This window comes from Saccopteryx bilineata, chromosome 3 (genome assembly GCF_036850765.1).
Source record: "Saccopteryx bilineata isolate mSacBil1 chromosome 3, mSacBil1_pri_phased_curated, whole genome shotgun sequence".
Lineage (NCBI taxonomy): Eukaryota > Metazoa > Chordata > Mammalia > Chiroptera > Emballonuridae > Saccopteryx > Saccopteryx bilineata.
Window position 1 is genome coordinate 292,348,359 of NC_089492.1, and position 14,075 is coordinate 292,362,433.

The 14,075-nt window shown below is 52.0% G+C and overlaps 1 protein-coding gene across 5 annotated transcripts in view; it reads left to right on the top strand.

Moving 5' to 3' along the window:
- Positions 1-14,075, top strand: part of CFAP74 (cilia and flagella associated protein 74) — a 53,941-nt gene that overhangs the window by 30,705 nt on the left and 9,161 nt on the right. For all 5 annotated transcript variants that reach the window (XM_066265196.1, XM_066265197.1, XM_066265198.1 and 2 more), the window contains 7 exons: positions 1,587-1,660; positions 2,199-2,321; positions 5,750-5,871; positions 6,748-6,876; positions 7,366-7,453; positions 8,194-8,367; positions 9,498-9,631. In XM_066265196.1, coding sequence (XP_066121293.1) covers positions 1,587-1,660; positions 2,199-2,321; positions 5,750-5,871; positions 6,748-6,876; positions 7,366-7,453; positions 8,194-8,367; positions 9,498-9,631 — 844 coding nt within the window. The remainder of the gene's footprint in view (positions 1-1,586; positions 1,661-2,198; positions 2,322-5,749; positions 5,872-6,747; positions 6,877-7,365; positions 7,454-8,193; positions 8,368-9,497; positions 9,632-14,075) is intronic.

Consider the following 14,075-nt stretch of genomic DNA (forward strand, 5'->3'; position numbering starts at 1 on the left):
CTGGAATTGGCCCCAGGACCCTGCACTGAGCTGGGGAAGGATGCAGGTCCCTGCCAGCCTGATGCATCCCCTCCTGCCCAGGGACAGGGACAATGTGTGGAATCAGCTCACTGCCTCCTTGCCTCCACTGGTGAAAACTTAGGCTATGAAATTTGATTATAAAAGTCTTTTGTGCCTGACCTGTGGTGGCGCAGTGGATAATGCGTCGATCTGGAAATGCTGAGGTCGCCGGTTCGAAACCCTGGGCTTACCTGGTCAAGGCACATATGGGAGTTGATGCTTCCAGCTCCTCCCCTCTTCTGTCTCTCTCTCTCTCCCTCTCTCTCTCCTCTCTAAAAATGAATAAAGAAAAAAAGGAAAAAAAAAGATTAAAAAAAAAAAAAAAAAGTCTTTTGCCTGACCAGGCGGTGGTGCAATGGACAGAGCATCGGACTGGGATGCGGAAGATCCAGGTTCGAGACCCCAAAGTTGCCAGCTTGAGCGTGGGCTCATCTGGTTTGAGCAAAACTCACCAGCTTGGACCCAAGGTCGCTGGCTCAAGCAAGGGGTTACTTGGTCTGCTGTAGCCCCACGGTCAAAGCACATATGAGAAGCAATCAATGAACAACTAAGGTGTTGCCACAAAAAACTGAAGATTGATGTTTCTCATCTCTCTCCGTACCTGTCTGTCTGTCCCTATCTATCTCTCTCTCTGTCTCTGTAAAAAAAAAAAAAAAAAAAAAAAGTCTTTTAAAGATGATAGCATTTAGCCCCGGCTGGTGGAACAGTGGATAGAGCATCCTCTTGGAGCACCAAGGTCACTGGCTCAGTCTTGGGGTCACCAGTTTGGTCCCGGGGTCACTGGCTCAATCCTAGGGTCGCTAGCTTGACCCCAAGGCGCTGTTCCGAGCCCTAATCAGGGCACATATGAGAAGCAATCAATGCGTGCACAACTAAATGGAACAATGGGCTGACCTTTCTCTCTCTTTCCCTCCCTCCATTCCTCCCTCTCAAAAAAAAAAAGAAAATGACATCGTTTAAAATTTTAAAGGATTTGGCTGTTCCTCTGCTGCACCAGGGCACTAGAAAGTGGCGGACATTGGTGGGAGCTCCCCCACAGAGGGAGGGGACCCACTGCCCCGCCACACTCCTGCAGCCTGTCCCCTCCCTGTACCGGCCATCCGCCTCTCTGTCCCACTGTGCTTGTCGATGTGCAGTCTGCTGTTCACTCATCTTAACACAAAACCCTGTTTGAGCCCGTGTACCTTCTCCTCCTGCTTTGAAGTGACCCCCAAAGGCTGACTGGGGTGCTCTCTCTGCCTTTGTTTCTACCCTCAGGCCACTGCACCCCCCTTCCCCTCCCTGGGGCTTTGGGCAAATCCTCTCCTGACCCATCTTCCTGCTCTCAGGGGCAGGCCCCCCACATGCCCAGAGGAGCAGGAGGTCCAGGAGAGGGAGGGAGATCTCACCATGATGCCCCAGCTGCCTGTGGGCCCCACGGCTTCAGGAGGATGGGTAGGGCACTGACAGTGACTCAGGTGGGTCTGGGCAGAGCTGTCTCCTCCCTGCCTGGCTGGTCCTCATATTTGAAGCTCCTTGTCTTCCAGGATCAGATGGTGGAGCGACGACCATCATGACAATATTACCCAATGAGGACCAGTCGGAGATCTGGCTGGGAGAGGTCAGTGAGACCCACCTTCCTCCGGCTATACTCTCTTCTTGGTCTACTGACCCCTACCCAAGGTGGTCCTTTCACTGGACCAGAGCCGGACTAGACTCATCTGGCCACTGAACCTGATCCCTCTGGGCAGCTTGCTGCCTGAGCCCGCCTCCAGCCACCCCTGACCCAAGCTGGATTTGGCCAGGACCAGAGCAGCAGTGGTGTCGTGTGTTTGTGCACACTTGCACACGCATGTGTGTGTGTAAGCGTGTGCAAGGGCTGGAGATCATTGAGGAGAGCAGTGCATGGGCGGGGGAAAGCACGTGAGGGATGGGGGTTCAGCCCGCCCTTTTCTCAACCAAGATCAGGCAGGCAGTCTTGTGGGGCAGGGCCAGGCTTGGTACCAGTCTGTGTGGCCAAGAGAACGTCACAGGATCATGGGCCTGGCCACCAGTCAACCTCCCAGTGACACGGCCCGTGGTGAGGACACGGGGGGGGGGGGCGCCTGCATGGAAACAGGAAGCCTGACTGGCCCTGTGGCATCTGTCTTCCCACACAGACAACGGAGGGTGAGATTGGCCCCTTCAGCTCCTTCAAAATGCCTGTCATCTTCTCCCCAGTCACCCCAGGATCCGTCCAGACCAGGTTCATGGTCACATTCAAGAACCTGCAGTGCCCCACAGTGAGTGTCCTGCAGCCTTTCTTGCCCATCACCCCCACAGCACAGCCCTCCCAGGGCGCGGGCTCCCACCCCACACAGCCACGAGGAGGCTGCTGCGTCACCCAGAGTTGGACAGCTGGTTGGTGACACCTGTAGCCAACAGTGACATGCATCCACACAGACACAACCACACATATGCTCACATGTGCATGCACATCCATGCGCATGTGCACACACGTCACATATCTCCACATAGATGCATGTATTTGTTTACATACTCATACACACATGTCCACAGTGCACACACATTCATGCACGGACATCCATGTGCACACACAGCCTTTGCTCTTTTTTTTTTTTTCCAAAGTTAGAAGAGGGGAGGCAGTCAGACAGACTGTGCCGACCAGGATCTATCCGGCATGCCCACCAGGGGGCAATGCTCTGCCCATCTGGGCCATTGCTCCGCTGCAACTGGAGTCATTCTAGCGCCTGAAGCAGAGGCCATGGAGCCATCCTCAGTGCCTGGGCCAACTTTGCTCCACTTGAGCCTTGGCTGCAGGAGGGGAAGAGAGAGACAGAGAGAAAGGAGAGAGGGAAGGGTGGAGAAGCAGATGGGCGCTTTTCCTGTGTGCCCAGACCAGGAATTGAACCCAGAATTTCCACACGCCAGGCTGATGCTCTACTGCTGAGCCAACCGGCCAGGGCCAGTCTTTGCTCTTAATCACTGGAAATATCTTCCTTAATTTCCAAGTAATTAAAATTTTTATTCATTACTTTTATTATTATTATTATTCAGTGAGAGGCAGGAGGCAGAGACAGACTCCTGTATGCGCCCTGACTGGGATCCACTCAGCAAGCCCACTAGGGAGTGGTGCTCTGCCCATCTAGGGTGTTGCTCCATTGCTCAGCAACCAAGCTCTTAGTGCCTGAGGCAGAGGCCATGGAGCCATCCTCAGCGCTCTGGGTCAACTCGCCCCAATCGAGCCATGGTTGCAGGAGGGGAAGAGATAGAGAGAAAGGAGAGGAAGGGGGGGGAGTGGAGAAGCAGATGGGCGCCTCTCCTGTGTGCCTTGGCCAGGAACCGAACCCAGGACATCCACACGCCAGGCCGATGCTCTACCACTGAGCCAACCGGCCAGGGCCCAATTCATTACTTTTTATCAGTTATTTCTATAAGCCTATGAAAATATGTGCAGATAATGTAACCTGCAAACTCTTTTTCTTTAATTTGGTTAAGTTTTTTTTGTGACCAAAGGCGAGGTTGATTAACAGTGATGTGTGCAATGAGGACGGCTGTGAACAAGCCTGTCGCCTGGGTTACGCAGCTATCCATGCCTCTCCCTGTTCTTCCCACGCCTGCCCTCCGTGATGACTGTGCCTTTGACAGCTCTCCTCGCATGTCTGCAAGTGCACTTTGTGCATGGCTTTGTTGTTTAGCGCCCGAATGTTCGCATCGGCTCTCTCTCCTCCCCTCTCTGCCCTGCTGCCTACGCAGCTGACACCACAGCTCTGAGGGTGAGGACAGGGCCATGCCTGCTGATCTCCGATGGGCCTCTGCCTCCCATTCTCTCTGTCCCCCCATCTCAGTCACCATTTTCTTATCCCTTTGCATCTTGCAAAGAGCCAGGTTGTCCATCGGCCCTGACAGGTGTTCCCTTGCTCTCAGGCTAATGTCTGGCGTGCATTTTTTGTTATTTGATGACCTTCTTTCCTCTCTGTCAGTCTCCTTGTTCTTGTTGGTTGGATCAGGTTGCTGTGGATTGCGTTCTGTTCCAGGATTTGGGAATTTTTTCCCATTCCATGGACAGTTCCACGTGACTTTCTCTTTCGGATGTGGAAGGGGAAAACCCCCCAAGGTGGGCTGTGTCCCCAGCAGGTCTCCCTCAGTACTTCTTAGGGCCAAAGCAAAATGCAACTTGAGGTCCCTTTTATTTACCCCCTCCGTGGCCTTCCCTTGACTGGGTCTCCCTCTGCTGTCACTGGCAGTACTAGACTCTCCTCTGACTGCAGCCCCCACACCTCAGCAGTTCCTGCCTGGTGGTCCTGGTCCCAGGCAGGTGCGTCTCCCCCCAGGCCTGACCACGTCGTGTCGTGTGCGTGTGCCACATCCTTGCCTCTCCCTTCTCCCATGTTCTGGGTGCGGCCCCCACCCAAATGATGCCCTACCCCACAGGGGACCCCGGTGCTAACAAGGCTCCCAATGTCCACACACAGGCAGCTTTCCAGGGTGAGAGGGGTTCGGATCCCACGTCCTGCCTGCCTGTTTCCTCGAGATGGGTCCCAGGGACAGATCCTGGGTTCTGCCCACTTGCAGACCCCTTCCTTCTATGGTCTGAGGACACAGCCCACGGTATCCCAGCAAGAGCTGCCCAGTGCTGGCTGGCCCACCCTCTTGTGTCACAGGATATGCCCAGATCTGCCTCTCTTTCTGTCCTGGCTGGACTTCAGTGCAGATAGGCTTCCACTGCTGACGTCCCATCTGGTTCGAGGACCCTCCAGAACTTCCTCATCTGTCCTCCCAAGTCTCGGACCTCTCTGTCGCTGGGCATGTCAAGTGTCACCTTGTCACCTGCTTGCCTGGGTGCTGACTCAGGCTTTCTAATCTTCATGTGACAGTGCGGTGAGGACGCTACCCCTGGGCCTATCAGGCCCTCGAGGCGGCATCTCGGCCGTTGGCACAACCTTTAAGGGACGGGGACTCCCTGACTTTCCCTGCAACTCCACTGCACGGGCATGTTTTCCATTTATTCTGACCAGTCTTTTTGTCTCTGGCCCCGGAAAGGGTTGTTTGTTTTGGAAACCCTGGGGCCTAAACCAGGTGGCTGGCATGTTAGGAGGGTCACAAGTCTGCAGGTTGTACCGAGGGGAACAGTCCCCCTTCTGTGCCCCCCAGTCAGTCCAGTGGGCTGGTATCTGGAAGGGGCAGTCCCCCACTCAGCCTGAGGGGCTGCCTGTGCACAAGTCCTGCCCACAGGACACCTACCGACCCAGACTCCCCGAAACCCAGTCCCCAGGGGCTGAGAGAGGTGGCACCAGGGCCCGCAGTGAGGGAGAGAGGCACCGCCCCCTCTTCCCTGGTCCCCTTGAGACTTCGCACTTCCATTCTGTCAATGCTGCGGAGGCTTCGTGGTGTGCCCACCTCTCTGGCGGCGCACGATTCTGCAGTGAACACGTGTCTCCAAGCACCTGCTGTTGTTCCTTACAAAGCTGCGTGGTGGGCATGTGACAATCACTAAATAAACTCTCTTCTGTCTGACAATTTTTATCATAAGAAAGATTTTCTTAATTATACTCTATGAAAAGTGCTGTGGAATTCTAAAACAACAGCTAATTTCATCCCTAACCTCCCAATGTTTGGGAAAGTCACAAAAGCTGTCTTTTGGAGTTCTGTGTGAACACCGCTTTGCTGATGGAAATACGTGTTGTTGAATTGACACATTCAAATTTAGTTACATTTCAGAGTCACCGGTGTGGCTCTCGATGTGCCGGTCTGGGTGCCGAAGCCCAACGTGGACCTGAAGATATGCATGTACGACCGTCTGTACCAGGACTCCATCCTTGTCCACACACGGTGAGCAAGGGCCCTCTGTGTTTACATGCTTGTTTCTGAACCACCGCAGACCCAGGGGGCTGTGGCAGAACAGAGGACCCGCCAGCCCTGGGTCAGTCACACAGCACCCTAGGGATCCCCCAGGGGACTCCGGACTGGGGCCCGCAGTTTCCAGGCAGACCGGGAAACAGCTCCCTCTCCACCTGGGCAGCCTCCTTCCTTCCTGTTGCTTAGTGAACAGTCCACCTGTGGGGCAAGCAGAGACTCAGCTGTGTGACAGAGGGTTGGCCTTGTGAGACTCAGGGTGGCAGGGGAGGAGGGGGTCTCCTGGGGAGAAGTGGGCTCCAGACATCATGGAGCATGGCGTCCCACGTGATGGGTTAGGGGCACCCTTGGTTCTCTCAGCTGGTCCCAAGTTGGGAGCAGGGGTTAGCACGTACAGGAGCTATGGTCACTGATGAAAGCCTGGCCATCCAGGGGCCTCCGAGCGTCCTGCAGGTGGGCACATAAGGCCCAGCCTGTCTCGAGCGTGTGCCTGAGTGGGAGGAGAAGCCTGTCAGCAAGGGTCCCACCCTGAACTCCATCTCCCATCCCCCTCCTCTCCCCCACCCCTCCAGGCCCCTGCCCTCAGCCTCTCTCTGGCAGGGGGTCTTCCCAGAAAACACTCAGGTTTCTGAGAACTGACTAGGGTATTGTCATTTAAGAATCCTCATCAGATTTAATTGCAGGAAAGCCAGCCCCCAAGAAGCTGGGCTTGGAAGACCCTTGCTCTGACCATTGATACAGCTTTGTGTGGTGTGCACCGAGCACCCAGGGCGGCTGGGTGGTGAGACCTGGCACACCCACTGACGAGTAAGCACCTGGTGTCCCTGTCTACGTGTCCCTTTCATGCTGCAGGTCCAAGGTAGCCCTGCGTCTCACATTCGAGGTATGCAAGGAGCTCAGAGGCCACATAGAGCTCCTGCCCAAGACAGGCTACATCCAGGCCCTGTCGTCCTACTCCGTGCAGCTGAAGTTCCTGCCACGGTGAGCACCGCGGATGGGCAGGTGGGGGCACTGCAAGGTGGGCGTGGATCCCCGACCATGCTTCCTTTGTCTCATGTGTTTCATGGCTCTTGCTGTGAAGTAAGCACCACTCAGGTCACTTTCACTGCTGACTTGCAAAATATAAACAAGAGCTTCCTGGCAGGTGACACGGTGGATAGGGCACTGACCTGGGATGCTGAGGTCCCAGGTTCGAATCCCTGAGGTCACTGGCTTGAGCAAGGGGTCGCTGGCTCAGCTGGAGCCCCCCCCCCAGTCAAGGCACATGTGAGAAGACAATTAATGGACAACTAAAGAAGTGACTCAACTATGAGTTGATGCTTCTTCTTCTCTCTCTCCTTTCCTGTTTCTCTCTGTCTCCCACTTTCTCTCTCCCTCTCTCCATCTCCCTCTTTCTCATGTATATACACACACACACACACACACACACACACAAGAAAAGTACATGGGAATGCACGCTATCTCTTCCAGACACACCCTCGCAGAAGATGCCGGCAAGTATTTTGACAAGGAAAGCAGAGTTCTGGAGGCCCCGATGACCATACGAGTGGCTGACCAGGTCTGTGGGGACTTCCTGGCAATGCTAGCGCTCTTGAGGAATAGAGGGCACTCTGGGAGCTGGGCCCCAGCAAGGCCCCTGGAGGGTTTCCAGTCGCCTGCCCTACAAATTTGCTACCTACCCCATCAGTCCTGCACAGTGGAGACAAAGGGAGGGGGACTGTGGATCACAGAGGTTCTGAGCACCGTCCAAGGCCAGCAGCGCCATCCCAGCACCCAGACCCAGCATGCCAGGGGCTCACAGACACACCTGCTCACATGCGCACACACTGTCTACCCTCACGCTCAGAGCGCAGTGCACACATCCTCAGGACACAGGCACTCACATGCCCATGCCTCCCCTTTGGCACCTCTTTGTAACATGTCCTTCCAAATCCAGGGATGACAGGAGACAAGAGAGTGAGTTCTTTGAAAGGGAGAATCATACCCATGAAAGGGTGTTTATGCCTTTTTTATTTTTGGAACTATTTGCAGAAACTGCCTAGCCCCTGGCAGGTTCACAAGGTCAGTTAAAAGCGTCATCTTGAAATGACAGGTGTGGGTTTATCCCCCGTCAGGGCACACACGGAAAGCCACCAAGGAATGCATGCCTGAGTGGAACAACAAATGAATGCTTCCCTTCCCCCTCCCATCTCTCTCCCTCCCTCGGTCTATAAATAAAAATCTCCCTGCCTCTCTCAAAAAATAATAATAATAACTGACTGTACGTGACCAGAAACGCACTTGCCCTCTGCATTTCAGACCAGACCAGTGGGGTTCACTGTCCATGCCGTAGTCACCACTTCGGACTTGGAGCTCAGCCCCTCAGAAGTCAACTTTGGCTACTGTACCATCTATGAGGCCATCAGGACCCCACTCATACTCTACAACCACTCCCTCCTGCCCCAGGAATTTGGGTTCGTCGGGCTTCCCAAGGTGCCTTGCATGGGCAGGGCAGCTGAGTTAGAAAGCTCTGGGCCCAAGTCAATGTGGCTGCTGGCCCAGGGTCCAGGAAGCCTCACTTCTCCCCACACCTCATGCCCACCTTCAGACATCTCTGCCTGGCTCTCTCTGTGCTTGCCCCTGGCTTTGTCCCTGATGTGCCCTGTCACCGCCCCAACCTGCCTCTCTCTGCTTCCCTACTCTCCCTCTCTCTGGCCCATGGCTCCCACGGGACTCCAGACTCCTCTGTCCTCCATTCCTGCCAGAACTCTTGCCTGCCTGGTCCTGTAGGGCCTCTACCTGTCTGCCTGTCACCTCTCCTGGAGCTGGCCCATTGTAGTCCCCGCCCTCAACTCACATACATGCAGACACATACACACGGACACATTCACACATGCATGAATTCACATACAGACACATGCAGACACGTGTTCACATGCATACAGACACACATGAACACACATACTCAGATATATGCAGACACACATGCAGACACAAACACATATCAACATACTCAAGACACATGTATGAGCTTACACACATAGACACATGACGTGTTCGCATGCATACAGTCACATGCACATATGCACTTACAGGCATGCAGACACAAACACATGCCAACACACTTGAAACACATGTATGAGTTCACACACAGAGACACACAAATGCAGACACGTGTTTACATGCATGCAGACACATACATGGACACTCATATGTACATATTTACTCAGATACATACAGGCATATACACACATGTATGCAGACATATACACACAGGCATGCTCACATACACAAACACTCACAGATGTGCCCACACGTATATGATACACATGTAGACACATATATGCACGCAGACATACTCACATACATATATGCGTCCACATACATGAAAACATACACATATACCTGCAGACACAGTCACATATATGGATAAACACAGGCACAAACTTTCAAAGACACACATGTGTTCACACACAGAGAAACATGCTCACACATAGCATATACACTTCCATGCACATTACACTCTGCCACACCCCAGCCACACATGTGTCCACACAGCCCCATGACACACCCCAGCAGATGACCATGTTTTCACTTTGGTGTCTGTGGTTCTCCATGTGCAGTTTGTGGACATCCAGCCCAACGATGGGTTTGGGACAATCCTGCCGCTGGAGTCTCTGGAGCTGGATCTGATCTTCCAGCCCACCAAAGCCCGAGAGTACAGTTTCGAGCTTGTCTGCAAGTCGGAGATCAACCGGTGAGCCTGGTGGGAGAGGGGTGCAAGGGAGGGGTGCCTGCTACCCGGCACAGGGTGGCAGCCACTGGCCAGTGGGCTGACCACAAGCTAGGCTAGGCACTGTGCTGTGTGTAGGCTCCTCTGACCCTGGGGGCCTTGCAGGCAGGGCCAGCTTGACCTTGTGTGTGAGTGTGGTTGTCCATGTGTAAACATGTGCATATGAGTACATGTGATGAGAGTATGTGTGAGTACATGCATGCATGTAAGCATGCACATGTAGATGTGTATAAGTTTGTGTGAATGTGCATATGTGGACATGTATGCATTTCGTTATGTACATGTTTGAGTGTGGTATGTGCACACATGTGAATGTGCACATGTGGACACATGTGAATTGGTCTGTGTGTATGGCCATGTGTGTGAGTTCATGTGAGCATGGGCCTATGTGAGTCCATGTGAGTGTACATGTGGATGTGTGTGCATTCATGTGAACATGAGTGTGAGTGTGCATGTGTGTAGTGTGGTGTGTGCATGAGAGTTCGTGTGAGCATGCACATGTGGACATGTGTGTAAATCTGTGTGGGTGCATGTATCAGCACGTCATGTGCATGTGTAAGTGCACATGAGTGTGCACATGCAGGCAGGAGTGAGCATGAATGTAGTGTGCTGTGTGCCCTCTGCACCCGGGAGGACCTGAGCATGAACCCTGCTGCTCATGTGCTACACACATGCACACTCACACTCATGTTCACATGAATGCACACACATCCACATGTACACTCACATGGACTCACACAGGCCCATGCTCACATGAACTCACACACATGGCCATACACACAGACCAATTCACATGTGTCCACATGTGCACATTCACATGTGTGCACATACCACACTCAAACATGTACATAACGAAATGCATACATGTCCTCATGTGCTACGTGACTGGGCCCCTCTCAGGCGTCCCTGACCCCCACTCAGATGGGTGGAGAGAGGAAATGAAGCAGGATGGGGAGGGTTGTCTGGGGTCAGGGGCCAGCTTTGGTTCTGCCTGGGATTGTCTGCCTAGTGAGGACTGTCCTTGAGCGTCCCTGGGCCGGCTTCTAGCCCAGGGTCAGCACCTCCCGCCAAGCCCTGCTGCCCACCCGCCAGCCCCTCTCCCTTTCCCCACCTGCAGCCTTTAGGCTTGAAAGTCTGTTTAACTGAATTCAAACCTTTTCTTTCCTTGAGGATCTTAAGCACCACACCAACATGTGAACTATCCACTGTCTTGTGGAATAAAACACGTTTTTGAAAGTCTGACGGCAGTCAGAGTTTCTTTTTCCCTGAGTGCCTGAGGGATCTATTTATTTTTATTCAAAATCCAATCATTTTATAAGAACACAATTTGGTGTTGATTGTTCTGGATTGATTTTCCCAGGTGCACAATGTGCTTCAAATCTTTTTTTTTTCCAAGGAGTATGTCTTTGAATTTTTTTCCCTAGTGTTTACTCTGGTTTTCTCCTTTGGGGCCTCCTGTTATAAATACAACGGGTCTTGTTTGCTTTTTCCCTGTTTGCACCTTCTCTTCAATGCTTTTCATCACTTCTTCTAAGTGTTTCACCTTTACCTTCTTGTCCTCCCAAAGAATTATCTGCTGTGTGCCTTTGTTCCTCTTTGTTCCTGGGTCCCTTCTAGTTGAGTCTTCAGTTCTTATTTTTTAAAGATTTTACTTACTGATTTTAGAGAGAGGAGAGAGAGAGAGAGAAGGGGGGCAGGAGCGGGAAGTATCAACTCGTAGCAGTTCCTTCTCATACATGCCTTGACCAGGCAAGCCCAGGGTTTGTTTTGTTTTGTTTTTAAGCCCAGGGTTTTGAACCAGCAACCTCACATTCCAGGTCAACACTCTGTGTACTGTGCCACCACAGGCCAGAAGAGTCTTCCTTTCTTTTCTTTTTTTTTTTTTAAATGAGAAGAGGGGAGATAGTAAGACGACTCCCACATGTGCCCCAACTAGGATCCACCCGGCAACCGCATCTGGACTAAGGCCGATGCTCGAGTACTGAACTATTTTTAGTACCTGAGGTTGACGGGCTGGGACCAACCAAGCTATCCTCAGTCCCTGGGGCCATGCTCAACCAATAGAGCCACTGGCTGTGGGAGGGGAAGAGGGACAGAAGGGTATGGGGGAGAAGCAGATGGTCGCTTCTCCTGTGTGTTCTGACTTGGAATTGAACCCAGGACTTCCACACACCAGGCCCACACTCTATTCACTGAACCAGCCAGCCAGGGCCCTATATCACTCTTATTTATAATGCTTTCTGGCGTTCTGACACCTCACTTCTGAGTTGGGGTTCTGCTGCCGTCATTCCACCTGCTCCTTTCTCAAGTTGTCTAAGCACAGACTTATCACAGCACAGCGCCCACACACACACACACTTCGCGCAGCTGCTTGGGCAGGTCCGTGTTGTCCGAATGAATTGGATGCTATTCCCTGTTTTCTTTTGTCGGATTTGTTGGATCTCGATGTCTTTCTGTGGCTCATCCTTAACGTGCAGTCTGTGCTGCACTCGTGGAGGGGGCGACGGTTACCTCCTTGTTCTCACTAGGTGGCTCTAGCGCACCCTCTGCAGGGCGCAGGCCTGAACTGCTGGAGAGCACGATCCCCAGGCTGGCTCAGCTCTGGTCCTCTGTCCTCTGTCCTCTGCTCTTCAGTCCAGATGGCATCCCCAGACTTGAGGGGATTCCAGGACGGCGAGCTTCAGCACTCACACAAGGCCACCTCCTGTGGGTGATACCACACTCCACGTCCTGACCTATATCTCGCTTTTACCTTCTTCCCCCAACTTTCTATTTTTGCAATGGATCCATGTCGCGATCTCTAAACGGGCTCAGTTTGGACGGGTTCAGTTTGAAGGCCGGTGAGTCATCAGAAGGAGTGCTTCGCGGGTAATCTCCTCTCAATGCATATAAAGAAGGGAGTTGGAGAGTTGGTCCTTGAGCCTTTCTTTCCAAGAGTTAGGAAAAAAGAGCAGAGCAAATGAAACCCCAAAGAAAGTGGAAGGCAAGACCTCATAATGGATGGAAATTAGCGAAACAAAAATCAAATATGCAACAGTAAAATAACAAAACTAAAAGTCTTCCTCTGTTAAAAATCAGTAAATTTGTTACAGCTAGCAAGACCCCTCAAGATGAAAAGAGAAAGCCTGGCCTGTGATGGCAGAGTGAATAAATAGTGTTGACCTGGAACACTGAGGTCCGGTTTGAAACCTCGGGCTTGCCTGGTCAAGGCACATGCGGAAGTTGATGCTTCCCACTCCCCCACCCCTTTCTCTCTCCTCTCTCAAATGAATAAATAAAATCTTTTTTTTTTTATTTTAAAAGATAAAAAGAGTAATCAGAAATCAGCCATCCTAGAAATGAAAGGGCACATCACTATGGATCCTACAGACATCAAAAAGATAATAAGGGAATGTTATGAACAATTTTACAAGAGTAAATGAGACAATTTGGATGAAATTGACCAATTTATCTAAAAACAGAAAAAACAACTTTCCATCCTTGACACAGAAAGACAGAAAATCTGAAGAGCTGAACAACTTAGGAAATCAAATCTAAAGTTTGAAAGCTTTCTACAATAAGAACTGCAGATGGCTTCATTGGTGATGTCTTCTAGACATTTCAAGAAAAACATAATACCAATATTAGACACATCTTCCAAAGGTCAGACATAAAGACTGGTCCGAAGGTAGTGAATTGTCTCAACTGATTGTTCAAAGAACAGACAAGGAAGAAAAACCTCGCTGCCATCAGCACTGCGCCGCCTGGGGTGAGGGACCCTGGGCACTGGAATTCACAAGTGTTCAGAGCAGGGTTCAGGGCCACACTCCCGGGCTGTGGCTGTGGGTCCTTGAGGCATCAGAGTCACAATCATCAGCCCCCAGCTCCCTATGTGAACAGAAAGATGAGGCCGGAGGTGTGCTGACCAGGAGAGGTTAGTCAGGTACTCCAGACTTGCCTCTGAAGTTAGATAGAGATTATTATGACACTGAATGAGCAAGTCTTTACCTCATTGGTTTTTTGGGGAAAGGAACATTTTAAATACATGCTAAGATAAAAGCATTTTATCAGCAAACGTTCAGCATTGGCAATGTGTTCTGGTATCACAGTAAACAGTCAGCCCAGCCCTTTCTCAGGGTCCTGCATTAAACCCACTTTCCTCGTGGTTATAGAGAAGACAGCTGGGCCTGGCGATGTAACCCTGATGGGAGGGGGCTTCAGTTCTTTCCCAGTGACAAAATCCAGAGGTGGATTATGCCAAATGATGTTGGGGGACGTGCAGCGCGGGAATTCTTGGCATACGAAGAAGGGGAGTTCACAGAGCTGAGTGACATTGGGAAGCATCCTCGTTCCCCTCCGGGGAATGAAGTCCTGGGTCAGGAGGGCACAGGTCAGTCACAGGGACCTGAACCAACCGGGAAACAACAGC